Source organism: Cyclopterus lumpus, chromosome 16, assembly GCF_009769545.1.
Source record: "Cyclopterus lumpus isolate fCycLum1 chromosome 16, fCycLum1.pri, whole genome shotgun sequence".
Classification (NCBI taxonomy): Eukaryota; Metazoa; Chordata; class Actinopteri; order Perciformes; family Cyclopteridae; genus Cyclopterus; species Cyclopterus lumpus.
In genome coordinates, this window is record NC_046981.1 from 4799386 (window position 1) to 4826934 (window position 27549).

The 27549-nt window shown below is 44.6% G+C and overlaps 1 protein-coding gene across 1 annotated transcript in view; it reads left to right on the forward strand.

Annotated features, from left to right (window-relative positions):
* Positions 1–10966: 10966 nt before the first annotated feature.
* LOC117745289 (RNA-binding motif, single-stranded-interacting protein 3-like) overlaps positions 10967–27549 on the forward strand; it is a 103672-nt gene continuing 87089 nt past the window's right edge. Inside the window, exon 1 of the mRNA XM_034553518.1 lies at positions 10967–11041. Within this exon, the coding sequence (XP_034409409.1) occupies positions 10967–11041 (75 nt within the window). The remainder of the gene's footprint in view (positions 11042–27549) is intronic.

Here is a 27549-nt window from a genome sequence, read left to right on the forward strand (position 1 = left end):
TACTTGTGTGTGTGTGTGTGTGTGTGTGTGTGTGCTCATTTGCTGGGGCCAGTATGCGTCTCTTCACATCTTGAGCGAAGTGCATATTTGTCTTTGTGCTAATTAGTGTGTCCATTAGAAACCGGAAGCTATTCCCAGTGTGCAAAGATGAAACGCATTAGAAACGCGTCCAGTGTTTCCTCCCCGGTGTGTGACGTGGCGCCGCAGCTCCGCGGGGCTTTCACAATGAGACCACGACAAAAGGCGGAGAGAGAGAGAGAGAGAGAGAGAGATGTTCCAATGTGCAGCGCTGCGGAGGGCGTGAAGTCAGGTTATTTTTGCATTAATAATGGCAGATGCCGTACGGCCTTTTCACCTTGCAGTGCTGCACAAACAACAAACAGAACAACAAACAGAAAGAAAGTGAACCGCTCCTAAACTGTTGCTGTAGTTTCGGCTGAACGTGAGAGCGGATGATAAAATAAACAGGAGAGAGAAAATGGCGAAAACAATTAAAAGCATAATAATGTAAGAATCAAAATATTGATGCATAGTGTAAATGTGTGTGTGTGTGTGTGTGTGTGTGTGCCTATAACTAGGCCACGAAATGTAATGAGTTGCCAGGCGCGAGTCATATTTTATTACTTGAAAGGAAAGATTGATGCACTCATTTAATTACATTTAATTGAGGTAAATGTTGCTCCGACATTGTTTTTCAGAACACTAATACACATAGTCGTGTGACATTGAACGCTAATGTATGAATGTAATCGTGCTAATACTGCTTTAATAGAAGTCTAAATGTGATCTAATTGCTTTCAGCTACTTTGGGATAACGTTGTGGTGAAATCCCTCCTCCGTGCAGCTCAACTGTGCAAATTACGCAACAATTTCATTAGATTTATAATCGTCGCGGATTACAATGTTTGTCAAAAGTCGGAGAAAAACAAATAGAAAGTGAGTGGAAATGTATATCAAGTGTGCCTCCCGTGACACATTTTAAAGTTAATGTTTATATAGAAGCTGATGGATGAAATATAACATAGCATATTGGCCTGAAGACCTTTTATAATTAAAGTGGAAAGGATGGCATTTTTTTTCATGCTAACGTGACAGAAGTGGCTGAAGGGGACAACTTTCCAAGTCTAATTAAACAAAGAACCGATTCATAATATGCCATGAAATATTTATTATGTGTCCCAGATACACGCTCTCCCAATTTCACCTCACATTGTTCCTTGAGAGAGGCACAGCTAAAGACTTTCTATTATACCTGCCTGCCCTCACGGCGCTTTTTCTTTTTTCTTTTTTTATTCAAGGCTGATGTCATTTGATTTACGGGCAGTTTTTCCTGCAGCCGGCTCCCCGACGAGGGCTCCCTGCTTGTCAAATATTCAGTTTGGATTGGGCCTTTTAACAGACTCAAGGGAACTGTAATAAAGCAGATTATTTTTCCAAAAATGCTGCTTCCTCCACACTCCCCACCCACCCCACCTCGTGATCAATAATCGCTGACTCAGGCCGGAGTCCTGCAAGATACCGGGACTGTAAGTGGGATGTCGTTTTCGTGGTGGCCTTTAAAGCTCGGCGATTAAAACGACACAGCAGGACAAGGCCCGTATAACATAATGGCTCCTTTTTTTTTTTTTTTTTTACTGCGGTTGTTGGTTGTCCTCGCCACAGGCCCCTGGTGAGCAATATCTTTATATTCAGCAACAAGGACAGCAGAGGAGGTAAAAAAATATTATTTTCACAGATTTCTCTATTTTAAAGTTAACAAGGGCAATGCATGACATATTTTGTGTTAACAAGGGAGATGCTGTCCCCCCCACCCCCCTCAAATTGCCCCTCTCCTGTTCAAAGCCACCAGGGTATGAAGCAGGAAGCCGTTGCTGTGAGGAATGAAGGCCATTGAGTTAAGCTTGTTGAGTTTAATGGAGCAGGAAGGCTACCGTAGAAGTAATGGCTGAGGGGGGAGCTTAGCTGCAGGCCTGTCAGGTACCAAAGGGAGGGAAGAGGAAAGTTATATCCTGCAGGATAATGCTATATTTCAACGCTGGTACCCATTTCTTACACCGAATACAGTATTTTCATTGTTTTGGCATTGCGGCCTCGTATGTGCCGTCGCAACTAGAGAGACAGCAATGCCTTGAGTCACAGCACCATCGCGTCTGTATGTCTGGTACATCCCTGCAGAACAATGAGCATTTCTTTCTGGCAGCAAAGCGGCGAGTCACGGAACTGTAGCCGATTGTTACTGTTCACGCTTCGCCTCAGAAGAGGTCAACCATTAACCCTAATTATTACCTGTTGATTTTTAAGACCTGGAATTGCTTCCACGACGAGGCAATTAGGAGCCGATCGACATCTGGCTTCGATAATATTACGGCGACGGTTTATGCCTGGTGCGATGGTGATATCGGGCAGCTGTCGCGGTTGCTGATGTTAACGTTTTTTTTACATTTTTTTTTTTACGTCCGATGTAGTTTGTGTCTCGTGACAGACGCCAGTGCATAATGTATTTGTGTTAGTGGAAGAAGGAGATGGAGGAAGAGGGAGCGCTATTAAAAGTCAGCGCAGTGGGTAATGCTCTTGGGCGCCCTCACTGTCCTGTTAAGAGCTGCTCCACCTGGGAGACACGCACGCACGCACGCACGCACGCACGCACGCACGCACGCACGCACGCACGCACGCACGCACAGCATGGGTGCAGAAATAATTGCTCAGCATATACGTAGAAATGGTGTCATTTTCTTAATCTCTCATTCCCGTATGGTAAACAATCCCCTCGGCCCTCCGTAGCTATGGAAACACTTTCTGCTGCAGGGCTGCTCACATGGCCGCACTAGTGTGCTCTACACACTGTGCTATGCTATACTCATCCCTGCCAAGACGGCTGTCATACATTGCTGCAAAAGCCATAAAGGCTCCTGTCGTACTATAAGCCCCCCGGGGGCTTGATGTCACACGGTAATGTACGTCTAGCTGTGAAAACACTGACTTCGAGGCGAGCCCCATGTAACTTGCTTGGGGGGTGGGGTGGTCTGGAGTGGGGGGTTGGGGGGGCTGCAGCGCTAATAATCTGACAACCCGATGGCGTTTGAGGCAAACAGAAAGGTTTTCACAGGACTCGCCTGACCGAGTGCTGAGTGACTGCGGTGTGGATCGTCACTCCTCGGTCTCTGGAATTTCTGAGAGGGGTTGAGTAATAATAAAATCTGATCTACGATGTATATATATATATATATATATGTATTTTTTTCAGGCACTGTCTGTATTTGTGATGATGTGGTGAGTGATTGTGTGGTCTACTGAGGCCTCTGTAGTGGGAAAGACCTGTGTGTAGTTCTCCCACATGTATCGCACACAGCAATGAGTATGTCAGAATTGTTAATTTGCGTACGTTGAACACACGAGGAATTTGACTGGTACATGTTGCCGCACTGTGAATCAGTTCACACACTCGTACAAGTTACTGCTCATTTGTTGTGCGTTTTCCTTTCGAAAGCCAGCCACGGGGGTCAATTCACGCTCATTACATGCGTGCGTTCTTTTCAAAAATAAACTTCCATTACAGGAAACAACTTAGTTAGTTTGAGGCAACATGAGTACTCAATTAAATTTTCGGAAGAAGATCCTGAAATCCTTAGTTAGGTTTAACTACGTCATAAAAGAAATGCTTCTGGGTTGAAATATCTTTGTGAGTGCCGTTACGTGACAACTAAAGCTTAGTTTACACTACCCAGAAAATGGCGTCACTGCCGGCACGTAGTCACAATGACATTAACAACAACAACAACAACAACAAAATAAATATTGAGTTATTCAGGTGGCAGAACATAATAGTTATTCAGGATATCGAATTAAGCTTTGACCTAGAACAAAATCATTTGACCGGAGTACCACAAGGATGTTAAGTCCACGATGCTACACATACAGTAATTAGCAGTGATGATACTGGCCTTTGATGAGGCCTGATGAGATGTAGTGAAATCCTTCATGCATTGTAATATTTTTGGTGGTGTGCAACAGCGTGGGCGTTGAGAGAATTAACACCATGAATATGGATGTTGGGCGAGCACCACGAGAGTAAATGTGCTTACTCTATTGATTAAATCTCCCATCAGTCACCTAGCAGCGTGGTCCCTGTCCTCTCTCTCTCTCTCTCTCTCTCTCTCCCTCCGTCTCCCACATCTCTCCACTCATCTCTGTCAAGGCGAGCTCAGTGGAGTGGTTAAATTGTCCATAGCGCGTAAACGCTCGTTTATAAAAGCCGACAGACGTGGCGGTCGTTTTGCTGAAATTAATTACCCCTCGGAGCCACAGCGAGCATGCGTCCTAGTCAGTCAGTAATGGTCCACCACCTCCCAATCCCTGTACCTGCAGAGAGAGAGAGAGAGAGACAATGGCATCAGGTTTACAACAATGAACCCTGATTTGAAATAAACAGGATTAATACACATTGAGCAATTATCTTGTATACTTTTTTTTAGAAACCGGAAAAGAATGACGGCACCAGACAGAACCCAAACCTCCAGAAAGTGTGAGCACGAAGACAATGCGTCTGCACCCGGGGGTTATTAATCCAAATTGCTGTGAAATATCTCTCCTCTTCTTCAGCAAAAGATCTGTGGGGAGTTTTGCGCTGACGAAGCCACGAGATGATGATACGATACACACACCGCGGTGACATCAAACTAATCAGAACGTATTCATCTCCAACTAGAGTAACTTAATGAACTCCAGCACTATCTGATGCAACACTTCTCCGACATTAATAAAAGCTTCATCTCCTGTCTGATTTGCATAATTGTTCAAATGAATCCTTTAATGCGCTGCTTCTTCTTTTTTCTTTTTTTTAATAAAGTGCTGATTTGTGTTAAAAGTGAGCTGTGGCTTGCCGTTGAGAGGAGAGGGGAGGAGAGAGCAGAAAGGAGGATGGGAGGAGCGGGATTTACAAAAAATAGGGCCTACGGTGATTTGTCCCCATCTTTTTGAGTCAGTCGTGTAATTAAGCGCTCTGTGCTGTACAAGGGGTTATTGCTTCGTGGTGATTTCTCATATGGCTTTATGGCTACGGAGATAGTTTGTAATGTGTAACTTGATATCTCTATTTCTTGTCCGCATGCCTCATTGAGTGAGACGTCTAACACGTTGCCCTCTTCCCTTAATCTGTTTGTTGTTGATGTCCAAACTATGTTTCAAATCCCTCGATATGGATACTGCCACGCGCTGTGAGTGCTTTATAGATGTGTGCCCATTGTGTGTCATGAAGCGGCATCACTAGCTGCTTTATACTGAACGATTTGCTCTAGTTGGTACGGTGCTTCTTTCTTTTTGAAGCTCCTTACCAAATAGACCTTTTACATTATTATTCAGAATCTGATCTGATCACATTTTACGCACAGTGATACGTTATTGCTTTGTTGAAACTAAGCTAAACAAACAGCAGGTCGATTGATTGTTTCACCGAGGTGTGACTGTTTCTAAGGAGAGTTGGGTTCTTGCAGTACAAGTAGGGGTTCGGCTGTCTTTGACCCTCGTCTTGTGATTTGCATTGACCCTATGATGTCACCAGGGGACCCGTATTAGTCCGGTGTCGCATGTCTTTTACTTTCCCGAAGTTAATGACTTCCGTTGTTTGACATTTGACAATGTGTGCAAGCTTCAATCTGACTTTTTTTTCCCCATTTTTCCATGATCAAAGAAACTCCAAACTGTTTATTAGTCTCTGTAGTCTCTGTGTTTGTATCGCAGGGGACTTGCAAAGAGACACATCGCCTCATGCTGTGTATGGCAATTGGATGTAATAGTCCATTTAGCACTGTAAATCTGTTGTGTTCAAATACCACAGTGTGTGGGTGTCTGTGTCTGTGTCTGTGTGTGTGTGTGTGTGTGTGTGTGTGTGTGTGTGTGTGTGGTGATAGCCTGGCCAGGGCTTTTCTTTGAAAACGGACCGGAGCAGCTTCTGTAAAATAAGACCGTCGTCATCATGACCTCTTCTGTTTTCCCATCTGTATCTTAGCTGAGATCTGAGGCTTTTACTTCCCCCCCCCCCCCCCCCCCCTGACATAGTGTTTGTTTATACATCTGGTGGTCAACGATGAGAGGATCGCATCCCCGAGTCACAGCACAGCCTTTTCCTGCTCCATTTGAACTGCTTTGATGACCGTGGAGGGATTTAAGAACACACAGTGTCAATGAAAACACTTTGATATTTTTTGCTCCAGCTGTCAGTTTAGACATAGAAAATAATGTCCCTCCTAAGAAGAAGGTCCTCTTTTTTTTGCAAAGTAATGCAGATGCAGCAGTTACATATTCAGTCTTCAGAAACAAGCGGACAATTAGATTGTGCTTAAGACATAATAGAAGTCTGTTAGGCATCAGAAGAAATACAATTAACCAGTGTGTATTTACCACCACCGTTATGGCAGTCTTGTCACGAGACAAAGTAATTAGGAAGCTTTATTCTGGCAGCAGAGTATGGAATAAGATGTAAAGATTGCGCCTCTCACAATGGGACATTGAATCAATTCTTTCTCTTTGTTTTCCCAAACTGCAGTGTCAGCAGAATCCTAATTTTTGTTACATATTTTTTTTAATGAAAACTTTGGCTGGCGTGTTGCTATACAGTCGTAGACACACACACACACACACACACACATGCAATCTCCCAGCATCCCTCTGTCATCTGGCATTCCCCACATAGTTCCGTTGAATTAATGTATAACCTTCCTCCATCAGACGGCTTAGCTCTGTGTGCCTCGAAACGACTGCAAAGATTCAGGAATGCACACTCCTCGATTACAAGTGCAACACAATCGATAGAGCCGGCTTTCGCTGGCAGCGGCCCTACAGCACGCTTATGTATTTCACTGTGAAGATCGGGGATGAAATTACTGCAAAAATGAGCTCACGCAGCAACTCCTCTGCCATCTACAGTGTAGATCATGACGAGCATGTAACAGGTGAGAAAATGGGTTTGATTAATTCACTGAGTGGTAGGAAAATGTAAAACAATTACATATTATAGTCTTATAAATGAAATATTGGAGTGCCTTGAAAACTAAATGATACGATATTACTCAAAATATGGATTTAGTGCCATTGATGAAAGATGGTAATCCGTATTGATTGTTCCACCACCCCGACTTGACAGCAGTGTTGGCCCAACATTTAACTCTGTCACGGGACCTTTCTTTGTGTGTCATTCAACATGGTCCCATAAAGTGGTTCAGAAAATGTATTCTGATTTTAAATAAATCACATGTTAAGTTTGGGCAGGTTTTTGTTGCAGTTGTAATGTAGTATAATATATATATATATATATATATATATATATATATATATACACACACAAACAAATGTTTTTGTTTTAATGTGCAGGTTACAGTTGTAATGTAGTATAATATATATATATATATATATATATATATATATATATATATATATATATATTATACTACATTACAACTGCCACAAAAACCTGCACATTAAAACAAAAACATGTACATATATATACAGTATATATCTATATATATATATATATATATATAGATATATAATTTTTTTTGTTTTAATGTGTTTACGTTTAGTTTACAATTTAATTACATTTTGCCTCACCAGCACCATTTAACTAGGGATTACAATGTTGGTCTGTCAGGCATTAGCATGTCAACGTTAGCATGTAGCATAACGCGGCTGTGTGGCTACAAACTATCGTGACACTTGATTAAGATAACGTTTCCTACTTGTTTGAAAACCAATATGACATCCCATCTTTACTTTTATTTTAGTAGCAGCTTTTAATTCAGCTGGTTTGTGTTCTACACAGCAAGTATATATGCTTCGATGTGTTGCTATGTTTTTGTGCTAAGTAGTTGCTGCCCTATAAACAATATTTCAATGTCTTTTAAAAATCAATTCTAATCCTGTTCTGTATGTATTTATTCTTTACTATTCTAAATATGTTTTTACAAGTAATCTTTATAAGAACATCCTAAAGATACCTGTCCTGACCTGAAGGCCACCATAGTTCTCCGACACGCCTTTCATAGGCAGGGGTGAGCAGACGGGTATTTAGTTGGTCGCAATCTGCAACCTCACCACTAGATGCCACTATATCCAACGCACTGGGCTTTTAACTCCACTATATCCAATGTAGGCTGAGCAGTAATTTACATAATGACTATCTTCCTGCCCGTGCTCCTTTTAGGTGGCATATAATGTCTGCGGCTGTTAATATATGATAATTATGATCATAAAACATGCTCTCACAAGGTACAGTTGCACTGTGCTGAGACAAGAAAAGTTCCCCCGACTTACAGTGACAGTTGTGAACTGAAATCCCCGTCATCCTTAGTGGTGCACACAATGTTTATCCACTTCTCTAACATGTAGTAGCATTTATAGTCAACCCCCGGGGCGTTTTCTGCATACTTTACACTGATTAGTATGTTGTGAGAGAATTCAATTCAGCGTATTTGTTGTTCTTGCTTCTTTCTTTGTCTGGCAGTTCTTAATCTGGATCAAACATTGTAATATTTTAGTTGGTGAGTGGGGAAAAAAACTAAAAGGTCGCCCATACATTTCTTGCTTTCTATGCGGTATATGAAGATGTTTCGCTGTCAGTGCATTTCTGAGTCAAACATATCTTTATTGTTGAAAATACAGAAAGACACGTGACAATGGTGGGCCAACAATGGACGCCAAGACAGCCAAAGTGTGTTCACTGCCCAAGTCTGTAAAGTAGTTTAATTTGCCAACAACAAATAAAGTCCTTCCTTTAGTGGAAGTTGTTGCGCTTGCATTCCTTTTTTTTTTTCCTACCGCAGTGAACTTGCATTGTCTGCCAACCCTCGTCTCCTTCGCACACACACACACACACACACACACGCACACGCACACACGCACACACAGCTGCAGTCAGAGGGCAGAGCAGTCTCTTCATGCATGGCTCACTATGCTTATGTAAGAGCAGTACTTAAACCTGGTTACATCACATAGCAGGCGGCACTGTGTCAGTGGGTCACTGTGCCTCACAACCGCTGAACTACACGCACACTTCGATGTCGGGCCCTTCACTGGACACTCGTGAAGGAGGCATTCAGGCGCACGCTTAAGGGGGGGGGGGCATTCAAGCATGTGTGTGCATGCGCGAGTTTATATGTGCGCGTATTGGTTATGCCAGCTGATGATGATACAATACGATTCAGCGACGGACAAAATAACATGGAAAATATGACTATGCTCGGGTTGCATGGGTTACTTTAGAAGACCGCTTTAATTATGTAAAATGTGCCATTGCTGCGCCTACGGAGTGCCAGTAGGGGGGCCCCTCTGTTTCCAAATTATACTTGTGCGTATCCTCTTCTCACCCTTAACCTCAGCTCCATGCGGTGTTGCCTCCCAGCAGAACAGCCCATGTCTTTTACTCTCAGTTTCTATTTAGCACACACACGCACACGCACACGCACACACGCACACACGCACACACACACACACACACACACACACACACACACACACACACACACACACACACACACAGGACCAACCCCTCCCACTGGTCTATAATTCCATGAAAAACACAGAGGGAGAGAGAGACTCAGACAGGAGACAGGGAGAGAGAGAGGGAGGGAGGAGCATAGCTGCGCTGAAGCCGAGCCCCTCTATGCTTCAGCACGCAGAGTGGAGCAGACGGCAACAGCCACACAAACACACTCCACACACCACCACACACACCACCGCCGCCACCGCCTCTGCCACCACCATCACCACCACACAGACACTGTGACGGCTGCCAGGCGCAGTGGGAAGCCGAGCCGAGACGGGGCAGAGAGCGTGAGAAGAAAGAGAGAGGGATCGCAGAGGGCAAGAGAAGAAAAGAGTTGGAGGAGGCACCTTGTGGAGCAGAGGGGATTTTCCTCCTGTGCGAGTGCGCTTCTGGATAGGACTATCTGCTTCTTCCAGAGCGAGAGGAGTTTCTACCCAGGCTTTTTCTTTCCGTGCATCCCTCCACGCCGGGCTCCAGCAATATCTACCTATCCACCCCCGGAGCTTAACAAAACAGGGAGGGAGTGAGAATAAAGGCACTCACAGCTTCAGCTCAAGACCATCCTCTCTCCTCCTCCTCCTCCTCCTCCTCCTCCTCCTCCTCCTCCTCCTCCTCCTCCTCCTCCTCCTCCCCCTCCTCCTCCTCCTCTTCTCTCTCTCCAGCTCCACATCCATGCGTGAGTTCATCGCTGATTTCACTGTCTTCTGAGGATAGAGCAGAGGACAGCGCGTGTTCTCCAGGATACAGCCGAGCTCCCTGGTGGGATCAGGGTCTCGTCTGGTGTGTGCGAGAGAGAGAGAGAGAGAGAGAGAGAACGAGACAGGGGAACTGATACACAGGAAGGAGGAAAGAGACTGGGAGACAAGTGTAAGAGAAGCCGGAGAGAACAAATTGAGGGGCATGTTCAGGGCAGAGCAGAAGAAGAGTCAGTCTGATTTTTAAGAGTGGAGAGTGCAAGGAACCGGCAGCCGGATCCCATTTATTCCTCCTTCCCCCTCCTTCTCATCGTCCTTTTTCTTCTTCCCTCTCTCTGTCCTGCTCTTTCAATTCCCCCCTATTGTTTCCGGTGTTGCCTCCCGCTAACCTTTTTAATATCGTCCTTTCCTCCCCTCCTTCTCCTTCTTTTTTTTTTTGCTCCGGATTCTCTCCGTTTCTCTTCCTGGACCTGTCTCTCTTTGTGAGGTTCCCTGTGAGCTCCCAGACAAGGAGACTGACTAAAAATCCCAAGTGCTATCTGTCCTCATATCCCTCCCTTCCTCTGTGCGTTTATCCCCCCCCCCACACACACACACCTCAGTAAGAGGACAGCGTTCTCTCTCTGCATCCGCCACTCTTGGAAGCAGTCGTCTGAAGGATCCCTCGGAGTGAACGTACCTCACCTGTGAGCTTCTATCTCAAGCCTCCAGGACCTTCCAATTGGATTCCAGCTACATGGGAAAACATTTGGATCAGCAGCAAATGTACCCCCACTACACCTACTACTACCCCCACTATCTCCAGACCAAGGTAGGATGGTTTGCCAATAGATGTACCTATTTTACCACACTCTAAAGTCAGAGGGGGTGTTTGTGCGTTGGAAATACACATCAGCTTTTCATCCTGTAGCTGTCTCACAACCATCTTGCGACCCTCCTTCTGATTAGCTCTCTCTCGTCTCTATCTGCTTCCTCTTTACATATTCTTCCCAATCAGAACCAGACCAGGACAAAATGTCATTTTTCCGACGGTCCCAAGTGTATGATGTATTGGTAATCCTTACCTCAATTATGTTTCATTCCTTAATCGAGACCTTCCTTCCTTCTTTAACCAATGGCCTCAAAGGGGAGCTATCAAAAAAAAAAAAGTGTTTGGAAAAAGCCGTAAGATAGAGGCTGAAATTGCCTCGCACGACAGCTTGCCAAATGACACCATGTCCCCTCTCCCCCATCTGTCTCATATTGGTGTCACTCAGCTTTTCCATCCAGGCTGAGCGCTTGACCCCATCCTCCCCTCTCCGACCCCAACCAGCTCCAAGTTCAAGTTCGGGGCACGAGGCCCAGATCACCCCCCCCCCCCCCCTTTTTTTTGTTCTCTCCTACTTAGTCCGTCTCCTGCTCTGTCACTCCAACCCCCCCCCCCCTTCTACCCCTACCTTCACCGGCCACCCCCCAGGCTACACTCACCCATGATACCACGCTGCAGACGTGATTGATGGAACCCGATACACTTATCCGTTTATCAGGAGTGCAGAAAACAGAGCTCTTTTCTTTGTTCTTTCGCTATATTCATACTTTGTTACCCACACACACATGGCGTGCATGCACAGATCCACACACACACACACACACACACACACACACACACACACACACACACACACACACACACACACAGACAGATATTTCCCTCTCTGAGTCTTCTACCACCAAGAACAGGAAAATGGATTGCTCGGGCCTGATCGATGGCTCCTGCATCACATCGCCCGAGCCCGTCATTCCCTTTGTCTACTGTGATTCATTTGTTTTTCTTTTTCGCGTGATAGTAAGTGTGAGGAGTTGGCAGGTTTGCTGCAATATTTAGCAAATGCGTGCATGTCGGTAGGCAAGAGAGATGGAGGGGAGATGCAACCATGAAAGTGGAGGAGTGGGATGCTGTGGGGGTAGAGAGACGGACACAGTGTGGGGAAGAACAGGTAAAGAAAATGATTGCATTTGCAGGCCAATAGCAACACGTCGAGTACAATTTGTGAAGTCCCAAATATTGTTCTTTGAACATATAAAGACATGGATGTTGGATTGTCTTGATCAAGTTTCTTCTCTTTGACTGCAATCCAAAACCCAACGATCACAAGAGGGTGTTTGGCTGCGTTCATATTCTAATTTAAAATAGTTCCACGTTGAAGACGTTTTTATAACACATGCCTCCCTGCCACAAGTTGTTGGATCATTTTTTAGTTCACAGCAATTAGAGATGAAGGCTGGCGTAGACGGAGCCGATTGAGATCCAATAAACAACTTTAAAATGCAGGTTGCTGAAACTGATCAACTAATCATTGCCTAAAATCAATCTGTCAGATCTACTTTCCTAATTGGAGACAAGTTGTAGTTTTCGACCCGTGGTTTAAAATGGAATAAGAGTTTTTGGGATGAAAACACATTTTCACATATTCAGCTCAGTCAAGTGCACGCCCACTCAAACTTAGAAGCTCTTCAACTTCAGTTCACAAAATGAGATTATATATATTTCCAATTAACTGCAGGATATCTTTGCAGACGACGTGTGCAGATCGCGTTTTTGCAGCACGTCGACATTACGGACTTCGTCGCTGATCTCGAAGCTGCACGCGCTCACATGTGCAGGCCCGGTCTTGATGGTTGTTTTATTTTTTTTTTATGAATGTGCTCCAGATTGAGCAATCAGAAGCTGGAAAGCGTTTGTGAATGCACATCTGTGGCTCGGTTGTTTACGACCGACATCTCCAACGACGAGCCTTTCCGTTTGCTAATCTGGAAGAGAAAATGCACGCCTGCTACTGGATGAAATGAAATGTTGTTGCTGGTACATTTTTTTTTCTTTTCATGAAAACAACTCCAAGGATCTCTATGGCAATGTTTTTTCTTTGTAAAAATGTTCTTTTGTTTAATTTTTTTTTTTTTTTCTCCCTAAACAGAATTAAAATAACGTTGATGTATTTCTTTTCTTTTCTTCTTTTAAACTTTGACAGCCAGTGTTTTCCTTATTTTTTTTGCAGCAGCAGCATTTTCATCATTTGCGGCTGCATTAATACTGCATATTTACACATGGAAATAATGGTTGTGATTGCATCGTGGTTCAAATTGAACAGAAAAAGGGAAATATGATTTAATATCCTGGCAATGACAAAGAAGCGGCATTTCTAATCAGCCCCGTCAGCGAATCAAGCATCTCATCTCCGCGGGATTCGGAGGTTTATTGCACGAGATAGCATGCACACATATGATTCACTTCAACATTCAATGTCACGTCGTTTTATGTGCGCAGATGTCACCGTGTCACACTGCTGTTCTTTGATTTATCTATCAGTTCAAGGTCACCTAATTTCTCTGAAGTATCTGCAACAGGCATCTGGTCCAGACCGGCACTTGATTCCTTGCACTCCATCCATCCCTGCCTCCCATCAGCCCTCCCTCTGTCCCCCTGCTGTCAAGGTCAAATCAAATTGGATCCTACCCTCCCCAGTGTTTCCTGTCGACGGTGCCTGTGTGTGTGTGTGTGTGTGTGTGTGTGTGTGTGTGTGTGTGTGTGGGTGGCTACGCATATCTATCCATACATGAATAAAACCAGCATCTGTATGTCAGTTTTGTTTGCGGTGACTGTACATGAGGCTGTAACTCTGTCCGTCAGCGCGCGCATGAGCGAGGACTGAATATATTTGCTCACGTTTGTATGTGCGTGTGTGTTAATGGGAATGTGTGTGTGTGTGTGTGTGTGTGTGTGTGGCCTCTGAACAGTGACTCCTTCTGACCCCTCCTCGGTGCAGCTTGCTGTCATTAAAGCTCTCGGTCCCAGAGGAGCAGTTCTCTCTGTGTGTGTGTGTGTGTGTGTGTGTGTGTGTGTGTTTGAGAGGCCCCATAGAATGGTTCAGTTATACGTCTATATGGACCTTGACAACAAGCCAGTGTTTGATCTCTGCCTGTGCTGCTCTCTGACTTCAAATATACGTGAAGTGTGTGTGTGTAGGTGTGCAGGTGGTTTTCAGACTCTTTGTGTACAATGGACAAGAGCAGACAAAGACTTACTGGTAGTACACCCCCCCCCCCCCCCACCCCACACACACTTCTCTCTCTTGCTCACTGATTTGATTGGAGATGTAAATGGCCTCTTATTAATCTTTATTCCAGAGAGTGGAGGCTCTCCTTCGGTGGAAATCAATCATTCGTGTCCGTGCGTACGCGTGTGCACGTGTGCGTGCGCGCGCTGCCTCCACTCCCTTACAACAGCAATCTTTAGACACAAGACTCAAAAAGCACCACACATGCACAAACCTTCTTCACACAAAGGCAGTTCTGACACGACGGGCTTAAACTAACAATGCTTAGCCGGATGACAAAGTGCGCGTAAATGTGCGGCCATTAAACGGAGAGCTGCGCCCGCTCTGCCTCCATAATGGCTTATGGGTACAGTTAGTGTGCATTAGCAGGGGGGGCGTGAAGGGACAGCGGACCCTCCTATGCGAGCCCGGCGGCGCTCCATCACGGCTGTAGGAGGGTTTGAAGGGATCAGGGGGAGGGCACGGCTGCATTTTATGTGGGATTTGTTCGACATGTTTAGGATTGTCTGAGCTTCAGTTTGGCGTATTATTGTCGACGCCCATTCTGTGGGAAGATTTGCTCATTCACTGAAGGCATTTTTCTTCCACTTCTCCAGGAAATCCAGTCCGTGAGAATCCCTAATTGGACCAAATGAAAGTGCAAAAAACAAATTATCGTAACTCGCGATTGTTGCTGGGTTGTGGTGGAATGTGTCGTGATTTGAAATTACACAGCAATCATCAAATATCTTTAGGTAACATATATTAAAACGTATCTCCCCTCATGCCTCCATTTCTCTTAGTTCAAGCATTATTTGCTCTACTTTGACTTTTTTTTGGTGATTTTATGTCTCTCTATATGCTTTTATGAACCTTCATTTGCAAATGCATCTTCATCTCAAGGGAAGGCGTGCACATATTGCACGTCATGTGTACATATTCTTACACGTTCAAATAAAAAGTCTACGTAAATAAGTCTTTGGTTATTTACGTACAACTCAGTTACGATGTATGTGTTTGCGTCACCTGTCCATCCACAACGTGGACTTTCTCAATTTTTATATTACGTCACATGACTTCTGCTCGGAGAGTGTAATATTGCCATAACACGCAAAATTGACTTAAGACATTGGAGTGTTATTAATGCCATTTGGTGCCATTACCAGGCTGTTTATACAGTATGTAAAGATGACTGAGCCTCTGACTGTAATAGCGATATTCACGTTTCACGTCTTTCCAGCCTCTGATGATGATGATGATGATGATGATGAGTGACTGAGGATGTGAGTCTTTGATGATAATCGTTAAGAGTAAGATAAGAGAGAAGCAGAATGAAAAAGTTGAATTATCAAGTAGCCGATCATTAGTTTGCTGCAGAACAGTGTGCTAATATGCTCAGTGGCACACGAGGAGCTTTAATTAGGGTAATGAGAAACGGCATTCAGCTGATATCAAAGTAATGGCACACGCCCGGACACGCCCGGACGTCTAAAGAGAATATTCCATCCTTCGAAACTGAGATTTTTTCACATTCAATTACTCTCCATTACAGTATTAATTTGGCCTGAGCTTCTGATGAGTAAACATCCTAAAGATGAGGAGGGAGACAAGGACACAAACATGGAGATTTGCATGTGCAAAGTGATTCACTTTTACACTGAGCTGATCTTTCTGTCCTCCCTCGACTATCCTGTCCTTCCTTCTGTCCTCCGTCGACTATCCTATCCTTCCTTCCTCCTTTCCTTCCTTCCTTCCTTCCAAGCTTCTGTTCCCCGTCTTGTCAAACAAACAAAAAATACTTTGCCTGTCGCAGAATCGGCGACCATCCATTATGCAGCACCGGTCACACACACACACACACACACACACACACACACACACACACACACACACACACACACACACACACACACACACACACACACACACATAAAGAAAGTGTGTAGTGGGGTGCAAAGTAAACAAGAAGGTGCATGTTTTATAGCGCTGCTTCTCCTCACACATCTGGCCGCCTGGCATCAGTCGTAGTTTTTACAAGCGGCAATATAATGGCGTGCTTTTTTTCTGTGGAGGACCGAGCTCTTCTGTTTGGATCTCAGCTCGGCTCTTGACAGCATCATGTGCCAACGTAGAGAATGGAGAAAGGCCTTGCGTTGCCTTCTTCTAATGCCCTACCCAACACTCTTGCGCACTCCTTTCCCTGCTTTTTCTCTGCCGCTCTCTCTCTCTTTTCCTGCCTGTCTCCCACTGTGTTCTGGGCTCTCTCTCTCTCTCTCTCTCTCCCCTACCATCTGTTCAGTTTGCCAGGCCTGGGTTGTTTTTACTGCTTAAAAAGGACTCTCCTAACCACCCATATATGTCCATTTACTATTCTCTGTGCGCTGTTCTATTCTTGTCCCGGTACAGTAGCGGACGCTGACCCGTGCCTCGCTGTGTTGAATAGGAGTGAGAAAAAAAAAGAAGCTTTAGCGGGTCAGCGGCGTGCACGGAGGTGTGAGAGAGAGAGGCTCACCCATGCCAGTTTTGGAATAGAAAATATGTGAAGGAGGCAGAGAGAAAAGGTGGACGGAGAGGAGGACAAAAAGAGGGATGTGAAGGAGAGCGAGAGTGAGATTTATCGGGAAAAAAAACGGAACAGATGGCGGTGGCAAAAGGAATTTGAAATCAGGTGAAAAGATCCAAGGGGAATATAAAGAGAGATGCAGTGGACGAGACAGACGTTGGAGGCCGGGTCAGGGAATAATGGTGGCGCTGCATTTTTAATAGTTTGCCACTTTGTAGCGACCCTTGTCTAATGGATTCGCTGCCTCTTAAGAGCTCCTGTCAGGGCCGTCTACCTAGAACCAGGGGCGCCGCCAGGTTCTTCTGGGGAGCACAATATCACATTGGGCCCGACCTCCAGAACCCTGTCGACCCGTTCAAAGCTTCAAATGACTACCTCTTGCAGTCCAATGGTTACTGCACGATATTTACTGACAAAGAGCAGGGACAATACGACACTGTTACGATGAAGACCTTCTTTAAGAAAGGTGCTCAAGGCCATCTTCTCCAGGTGAGATCATTTCAATGGAAAAATGATCTCAAGATAAATACGAATAGCTTGAAATGAATACATAATCATATATTAGCCTGTAATATAATACCATTTGTGATGGTGATGGAGCGACAGGGCACGGAGCTGCATCTGTTACTTGGCACTGATTTGAATAGATTGCTAGAAGTTTTTGACGGCGTTGATTAAATGTCGGCCAAAAGAGGATGAAAAATGTAAACACCCTTTTCTGTGAAGATATTAAATAACCAATGTTAGGGGCGCAAACATAGTCTATTTCACAATGGGCTAAGCTAACAGGTTAATGTTCACCTCGCACTGACCTCACACACCTTTTTCTTGCTTTCGTTTTTTTTTTGGGAACCCCCGGCCTCAAACAGTTTACACCACAGAAATGGCTAAGGGCTCCAATAGTCCCTCACACTTCCTGATCGAATGTCTAAAGGTCTAATATCGTCTGGAAGCAGTAATGTTCCGAGCAAAAAATAAACTACAACAGGAAGCAGCAACTGAAATACTGAGGACATAAAGAAAACCATTACTCTGATTTCACAACTCTTTGAGATGTACACTTCTGGTGCGCCGGCTTTTAGAACACCGCGCGCGCTAAGTGCCTGACAAAGACTTTATCTCGGGATGAAAAGGGAGAGACAAAGAGCACAACCTCCAGCTGCTAGCTATTTAAGTGTGTGTGTAGTGTGCAGTGCAGAGGGTATGGCCCATGGCCATAAAGCTGATCTACTTTCTGGAGATAGACACAAATATTCTGTCTAGGTTTCACAAATGTATCTCTGCATTAATATGGACTGGCCTTCAATGAATGTTCAGACTCCTCACATCCATTCATTATAGAAGCTGTGTTTATTATTTTGAGCATTAATATAGCACCAAACAACGTTTGTCTGATATATATATGTGTATATATATATATACACAAATATATCAGACAAACGTTGTTTGATACTATATTAAAATATATATTCAGAATCTAAGGGGCTATGTAAACAAAGCACAGGAATATATATATATATTTATATATTCCCCGTGCTTTGTTTACATAGCCCCTTAGATTTTGAATATGTTTGATGTCTTATTTTACGACTGGACTCAGAGCCTTAGTGAAAGGAGTAGTGCATCTTTTTTTTAATTGGCCAAAGTGGTTGGAAAACAAGATGGTGCTGTGTGCTGTAATTGAGAATGCATCCACTCTTGTTGTCAATGTCTTTTCTCTCTGGTTGAGGGTCTATTAGTAAAGCAAACAATTACTGACTTCTTCATGTTAAGAATCAACTCATGTGTTTTGATGAAAGGTTATGTAATGCATTGGGAGTCCGGTCTGAGTTGGTTCTTCGGGACCATCAGCTGACCTGTGTGGGGAACCTTTTCTACACAAAACCTGTTGACCCGCGTTTGACCCTTATGTGCCGTCACAGATAATGTGATCATGAATTAATTATCTCCCTCCTCAAATTACACATTCATTGATCCAGTATATTCAGGATGCTTGTTTTGTTTCTTGAAAAATAAGATTACATTTTTTAAATAAAGGATGTAACAACATCTATTAGCCATCTGTAATGAATTTTGCATTAAATTAGCCCATATCGTCCCGCTCTCAGTTGTCTGGGGTAAAAATCTGTTCCATCTCTAAAGCCGATGTTTTCAACTGTTTACATGCAAACAAATAAACTAATCAAAATCTTGTTTGCATGTAAACAAGAAATATGATATGTGGTGTTCACAGACTGAATATATGTATATAATTGAACATATTCATTAAGTTCTTCAGTATTTGCATACAAACCGTCATACAAAATGTCATTATTACCATCAACATAGGGAGGTGGTCGGCACATTTCCTTTTTCATTTTGTGTGTGTGTGTGTGTGTGTGTGTGTGTGGGTGTGGGTGGGGGGGGTGTGAGTGATCCCTCCGCCAGGGACCAGCGAGATAATTGAAAGAATGGCCTGAGGGATTTCCCCCCCATATGTTATTCCTTATCCTACTTAGCTGTTGCTTCCTCCTATCTCTCCCCTCTCTCTTTTCCAATCTCACTCTCAGTCCTCTCCGTGTACCTTTTCCCCTTTTCTATTTTGGTCCCGGAGCACTGCAGGTCAGACATGTTAAAGGAGAACACCTGAATACTTTTTACACAGTTAGTGTCAATTGATCTTCAGCACGTTCCAGCCATTATTGCCATTCGCCATTCTCTCTTCTTGCTACGTCAGTGTCTTTACATCTCACCGAATGACTTTTGACGTTCTCCAATAAAGTGGACCTTTTTCAATCCGTCCATTTGTGGAGAGCTTGGGAGCAATAAGGGTAGTTGGCAGCTGTAGTGAAGAGAGTCCGACTGTGAAAAAAGACCCTGATTATCTTTTGCCACATATGGAAGAAAGTCCTCCTCTTGGGGACTTGATGGCATAAGCCTGGACATGTTTTCTACTCCTCTGGAAGTTGATAGGCCACACGTGGTCCCAGTAAACACACGACTATAAAAAATATATCTGAATGTGTTATATACATTTAATTTAGCATTCTCTATTCCCAAAAAAATACATTTGAATTACAATAGATATGCTGTGGTACTGTTATCTTTTTTTCTATACAAAGGACAATGCAAGATAAATCAATTATTAAAATGAGGTGTGGACATGGACGAGATACACACCCTTCATTTGTAGTTCTACGTGAAGGGGTTACGCCGTAGCGAGCAATGTTAAGCAGGCATTGCGAATTAAAAAAAGGCAACTCCTTCTCCTTTTCGGGAACACAGTCCTTGCAAAGCCGTTTCCTTTCCAAAGGTTCAGCTCTCTACTCGATCACAGTCTCGTATATGTATTAATGAAACCAGACCTCCGCAGCGCTGCTCATATCACAAAGTAAATACATACTGGGTGGTGTCGGGGTCGTGCTATCAATGGATGTAATCCGACGCTGAACAATAAGTCAAAACCTACACCCTAGACATGAGCAACGGGACTCCAGTTAACCCCTTGTGTTAGCTGCACATCCGAGCCTGGAGCCCTCAGGGTTAGATGTAGGCTCAACGCGGTGAGATAAAGTCCCGGCGCTCATAGTTACATCCCTGTGTAAGGCACAAAACGTGCCTTTTAAACACTAAAAAGTTAAAGCCCACAATAATGTCCTGCCATGTGCAGGGATTTCTCTCCAAAGTCTTCTCTGGGCCAAATAACTGCGGGACACTTGGATTGTAATGTGCACCAGTGCATGCGCATCTGTTTGACTGCTTATATCCGTGTTTGCTGAAGACTATTGCCCCTGCACTGACAGAAAGCTGCCCCCTCCGAGTCCCATTAAAGTTGTCAACAGAGTGCAAAATCTGGAACCTGAAGGATAAAATGTGCAGCACGTATCATAAATAATGAACGAGGCCTCCGTCCGGCCAAGATTTTCCGAGAGGCATCCGAGCAATGAGCATCAAATCCAGAACACACTACATCAACGGTCGGAAGCCTCGAACCACTCAATCACTTCTATTTGTTTTGTTACCGTGTTGCCACATGCTCTCATCGTTATTAAAGAATAACAAACGCAAATCAGGGACACATTTGGAAAAGAATGATACATTCCTCAGTTATATAATCATAAAAGCCCAGGTAAATATTCCACCCTAGGACGGACAATGCCTTCTCCTCTACACTCAAGGATCTCACCTTACTGGCTGCTATAAACAATGATGGCGTTTACATTCCCGTTCCCCAAGCACACAGGACACATTGGCTTTTTGAGCCCAGCAGCACAGTAGGACATCTCCGAGTGTGAACAAACTCTGGAGCTCAACCTCTGTACTTATCCTTTCTCAGCCTGAGAGGGATATATGAAGAAAACACAGTTAAACTCTATACAACCGCCTCGGTGTTTGCCCTTACAGACAGTTTATCCGGGTTACAGACGCACTCTTGTCCCCGAGCCAGAGGTGGCTGGCAGGACCAAACATCTCCTATTCCCTGCTAATGAAATCCTGAATAAAACCCTCCATACTAAGCTTGATTCCCCCCCCCCCCTCCAAACACACACACACACACACACAGTAGTTCAAACACAAAAACAACACCCCATCTCCAGGATTCTTGTACACACACGCACACACACACGCACACACACACACACGCACACACACTCACACACACACACACACACACACACACACACACACACACACACACACACACACACTCACACACACTCACAGAACCCCTGCAGCCCCAGCCAAGGATTATCCTAGGAAAACACTCCTTTTGTTGGGCCCCAGTCAAATTACTTTTCAGAGCTCTCATGCTTTTATAAGAGCTGTCTACGTAACTGTGTGTGTGTGTGTGTGTGTGTGCGCGTGGGTATGCATGTTAAGGCAGTCCAAACATAGGCGGTTGCTGATTGCAGGGAGCACATCCAAAGCGAATGGTCACTAATGACTAAGTAAGCTGTTTATATTGCTCAGTATGTGTATATATACATATATGTGTGTGTGTGTGTGTGTGTGTGAGAGAGAAAGAGATTGCGTGTGTGTGTCTACTCATACGCCAGTGATTTTCTAAAGATAGAGCATCACCAAATCACCATGTTGTGTTGCCCGTTGGCAGGCTGGTCCGTCGTTTGTGACATTTCAACTTGACATTTATGAATAAAGACGCCGATGCTCATAAACACGGCTCAAGTTGCACTTCCTGTCGGCCCCCCGCTACTCCCGGGACTCCGACCCCGTCTGTCAAGAAATATTTGGGAAGTACTGCACGACAGCATTGGCCGGTTGGACTCGACTAAATATTGCACTTTCTTTTCACAGTGAAACCAATATTATCCAAACCATAACCACGTAGTTTTACCACACGGTTGACAGATCAGGGAAATGCTCACGTGTTTAGTTCTTTTCCTCTCAGAACAGTGGTGTGTCTGAAGAGTGACCATTTCTGTTCTTTTGGTACGAGGTCTTGCACGGCATGGCGTTCAGGGAGACCTCTGTAACGACTGCCAATGTACAGTCCCACTTTTGTTCCGTGGATAATTACTTTCTGGGGTACCGACTCTCAGCCTGGGCCACGGGCCAACTCGGTTGGCCGGGGCACGGATTGTAAAGCCACGTTTCGGGCTTTCTGTTCATTCACACTCCCGGGGCTCTCCTCCGAGACTACCGGTCTCTTTTCAAAAGTTTGTCGTGTGCAAGTATGTTGTGGTGTGTGAGTGTGTGCGCGCGTGAGCGAGTTTCTGAGAGCGACGCGATGCTTGTGCCTCGGCCTGAGACGCAGAGAGACGAGGCGAGAGTGCCAACGCGAGAGATAAACAGACTAACAACGAAAGAGGAGAAGTGAAGTGTGCGCCCGTGTACGTGTGTATGTGTGTATGTATGTGTACGTGTGTATGTGTGTGTGTGTGTACGTGTGTACGTGTGTGTGTGTGTACGTGTGTGCCGAGGGTGCAAACTAGCTTTGTAGCTCTCAGTGAAGTGTTGATTTAAGTGGAAGTGGAGGGAGGAGACGGGATAAAAGGCCTGACTAGATTAGGCTGGCACACACTACTGAGGCACGCTGTACTGCCTGGCCTTTCAGCGCACTCTGCACTGAGCGCATGTGTGTGTGTGTGTGTGTGTGTGAGAGAGAGAGACTAGTACTTGTGTGTCAACGTTGAGGACGCTCGAATTGGGATTTGTGCGCGCGCAACCGTTGGATGCAGTTACTCTGCCGCTGATATATTATTATAATATATTGGCGCGGCTGTACAATAAAGCAGCGGATTAGCAGAGCCACCATGAGAGCACTGAGGACACCAATCACAGTTGACATCCCTGACATCCTGTGCTGTACATCGCGTATGTTTCCACGGTGACGTGGCGTGGAGGTTTCACAGCGGCGTCCGCAGATTCTTTGGAAGGGAGGTGGGAAATATATTAGACTTTGCAGCTGTTTTTCTTCTTCTTCGTCTTCTCCATCCTTTAATATACTGCAGTTTCTGCCAGCAGGAGGCTGAATTACTGCATATTCCACCTCCCCCCAACCAGACACCCCACTGTTTAAGTAAAGGTGGTCTCCAACAATAATAGTTAATTGGCTAAGTCGTCTTTCCACGTCGGGCTCTCTGTGTGTGTCGGAGACTGACAGTTGAGGGTACAAATAACATTTGAAGGGGTTTACAATGTGAGGTGTGCTGGATTTAACTTGAACAGACAACACAACAGCTTCAACAACTAGTGGTACCATTTCAAATGTCCTCCGTCTTATACTGCTTTTTCCAAATCTTGAACATCCCAGTGCTCTTTAGCCCTGTAGTTTTAAGAGCAGCAGCAGCTCAGGTATTATTGGCAGTAAGGTTTAACAATGATCTGGCCTTCAGTATCATTTGACTCCACCACCATGCTCACATTTGTGCTGAAGCATTGGATGAGACAGAGACACGAGTCTGCTACATGCGGCACTGTAGCAATCTGCATATTTCATTGATTTAACTTCCTGTATGAATAATTGAGACCCTGGGAGGCATTATCTCCTCGTCAATGTATGTTTGTGTCTTCGTGTGCACATGCTCAGTCTCGCCGTGTATACGTAGCTGATGTGTGCATTAATAGGCCTGCTTGGTATGTAGTCTGCTCATTAAGAAGATGCCCCTTATGCAATATGCACGGGCATCGATGCAAAAGTGAGTGAATTGTCAGAGCTCGACATTGTTTTTTAGACTTGGGTGTTTCTGAGGATGTGTTTCGGAGTCATTTGGGTTGGCCTGTAATGTAGGACAGACTCCTTCCAACACTATTGAAGATTTAGTCAATTTATCCAAATACTGACATCACTGTATTTTGTAATCTTATCGCCTTTTCCTGTTAAACTCAATCTATAATAAATATTCAGCGCTTCTTCCTGTTGTTATTTTTGCTTCTCGCACAAATATGTATGTCCAGTGCTTTCAGGTTTGACACCGAAACGTACATAACAAATGAATCCCTTATTTTAGAGGAACCCTGAGACAATTCATTCAAATCAAAATGGAAACAAGTGACCCATCGCCCAATATCATCTCTAATGCCTAAGTCCCATTTGTTTGAGTCAGTGCCTGCAGGCACCAGCCGTGGCCTCATCTCCAAATGCATACTGTAACCATCATTTAATATATACACAGATGTACATGTTCCTCTTGGATAAGCAGCTGCAGCAGATACATGCGGTTACATAACACACGCATAGGACCTGACGTATGGACGCTGCCACTTTTACAGCTTTATTATAATCCCATTACTTTTAAAGCAGTGATTTGTGTCCTTATCGCCCGAGTAAGTCGGTCTTTCATTCTTTAACCGATGTCCCGTTGTTTCACACTTTTGAATGAATCCTCATAAAATCCTAATCAGACGCCTTCAAACGTGATTTTATGTGGATTGTAAAACCTCCGGCGCTAGCTTGCACACACGCAGGCGTAAATGAGATGCACGACAAGTATTTGTATGTAATAAGATGATGTGTGTCTACACGCACACGCACACACACATTCACACACAGCAGCTGTCAACTGTCAGATTAGATGCAGTGGAGGCGCTGAGTACAACAGGAGGAGCATTCGGTGCACCGCTGTGACATAAAATACTAACTGTAGCACTCTTACCAATACCAACCCCAGAATTATCCTCTCAGCAGACGTCTCTCTCAGTCCTCGCCATTCTCTCTCTCTCTCTCTCCCTCGACACCAGCGGTGTGGAGGACTCAGCCAGCCAGACCCACCTGCACACAAGGCATGCAATAATTCAATTTTGTTCTGGAGAGAACATGGAGAGATTGCAGATGCAATCTGGCGCTGCTGTTTTCAGTCTGAGGGGATGAAAACATGCCGAAACGGCTCACTTTGCCTACCGGTGTTCGACATCTCGTACGATACATTCGTGTTAAAGTTGATCATACCGCTTTAGTTTTGCAATATCTCAAAAAAGCACCGCAGTGGATTAAATACTAAGAAGACAGAGGTGAAACGGCAACCGAGCTTGTTATTGCAATGCAGTAAATTAATTCCATGGGATTACTTTTCAAAAAGTCAACGTATTCCACCAAACGACACCGTGGCTACTGAGTACTTCCCAGAGGTTGCTGTTAAATTTGAGGGGGCAGTCACTTGAAAAATAAGGAAGAAGTAGAGGAACATACAACGGATGACCATAAAAAACATTGAGGTACATGTGGCTGTTTTGCTCTCACAGACAGACGCACTGCAGCATGCAATATGCATGAGAAGGCGAGTCCGCGTGGTAGCGCGATGGACGCCACATAACGACGCTGATCTCCCCCACTTTGGGCCTTAAAGCTCAACTCGTATGCACAAAGACACAAAGTGGAGCAGGCCCAGGTGGTGTTGGTTACGGTCCGCGGGGTTGTTCACCCACAGAGGACGCTCGGTCAAAAAAGTCAAAGCACAACAGAAGAGGAGACGCAGAGGAAATAATGAAGAGGATCAGAGAAAGGGGAGGGGGAGGGGGGGTGTCTAAGGCACAGATAAGGCAGAGAGGAGAAGAAAGGGCGCAGGGGAAAAATATGAAGCGCTTCTTGAATAAGCTCATATGAATAGAGTGGTTTCCCTCCCTGGTAGAGCAGAGGGAGAGTCGGTCCCTAACGTGCACTGAAACATTTTGCTTTCTCAGATCCAGATGTCACTTTCCCCCGTCCTGGATCACATGTTCTCCTCAGCATTCACTTTAATTGCTCTCAGCAATTACTCCTTTGACTTATTTTCTGAAACGTATGCATCATCCGAGCTTTATTGCCTCGGGCTCGCTGTACGATTCTTAATCCCTTCACATTTCTTTGTTATTATCGCGTGCCCACGAAGGGAGCTTGTTCGCATTCTCGGTCGCAATAAAATGATGAAATGATACGCGAGAGTGGTTGAAACACGCAATCTGGACTGCCCCACCAGTCAGTCAGAGGACAGGCCGGCCAGCTGAATTACAGATTGAGTGACGAACCCAGAACAGAAGGGAAGCGGGGCTGACACAAGTGGAGAGGCAAAAATGAGACGAAGCAACGGAGGCAGACTTTCGCTTTTTCCCAAAGTACAGCCACAAGCTGTTGGTATCAGTCTGCCAACCTAACCCAACTTCCCAGCCATAGATATACTGTGTGTGTGTGTGTGTGTGTGTGTGTGTGTGTGTGTGTGTGTACATAATTCATAAGCGGAGCCAAATCAAGATCTAGAGATTATTATGACCAGTGGCACAAAAGAGGAGAGGAGAGAGGATGGAAGGAAGGAATGGGAAGAAGAGAGAAGGAAAGTGTGGTCAGCAAGGATACAAAGGCAGGTACCGATTACAGAGGAGTCAAGTAGTTCGTATTCACCTCACACTTACCTGTACGCACCAGCATGTGTCCTCATACGCATTCCCGTGGGCGTGTAACCCTCTCCTCCCTCTGTTTTCTCTTACTCCAGTCAATAGCTCCCTCCCTCCCTCCTTTTACTTTCCAGGAAGGGTAATCCCTCTTGTAGCTAATGTGCTGTGACATTTCATGGTACAATAGGATTTGGGGGACGCGATGTATTCTCGTGGTGCCGGGGTCTCGCCGATAACCTCGCTTGTCTGGGTGATTTTGGACTGCAACAACTCTCGGGACTATTTTTGTTATTTTTTTTTTTTGTATCTCACATTGGAAATCTAATTATCGAGGTGCGAAGGCAGTTCACAATAATACAGACTGAGGTCACAAAAGGGATGATTGTTTAGATCTGATTCATAGATGTGTGAGGCAATAACGTCATTATTCCAACTGAGTGGTGTATGGTTGACACATACTATGTTTCAGAGTACACTCAATAGTACCATGACACTAAAACACACACACAGGAAAGTCAAAGACAAATATTTTGACCACTTATAGAAATAGATTCTTAGTTGAAAGTACTTTTTTTTTTACAAATCAGACTCATCTGTTCTGCAGTTCCATTATAAATGGCACAAATAATTATCTGTACAATACAACTACATTTTCATATTTCCTTTGAGGAAATGACGAGAGATGAGAGTTTGCCTCGATTTTGTTGATGAGGCAATGACTCTCTACCATGTAAAAGATAAGTGTCATATCTGGACAGGATGTCCCACTTTTAAACAAAGGTAGAATATGGATGCATGAGATGTGATATGATACAGACGGCCGGGGTTTCCCTTTGGATCGGCGGTGGGATGAAAGCTCTTATCTCACCGACGGGG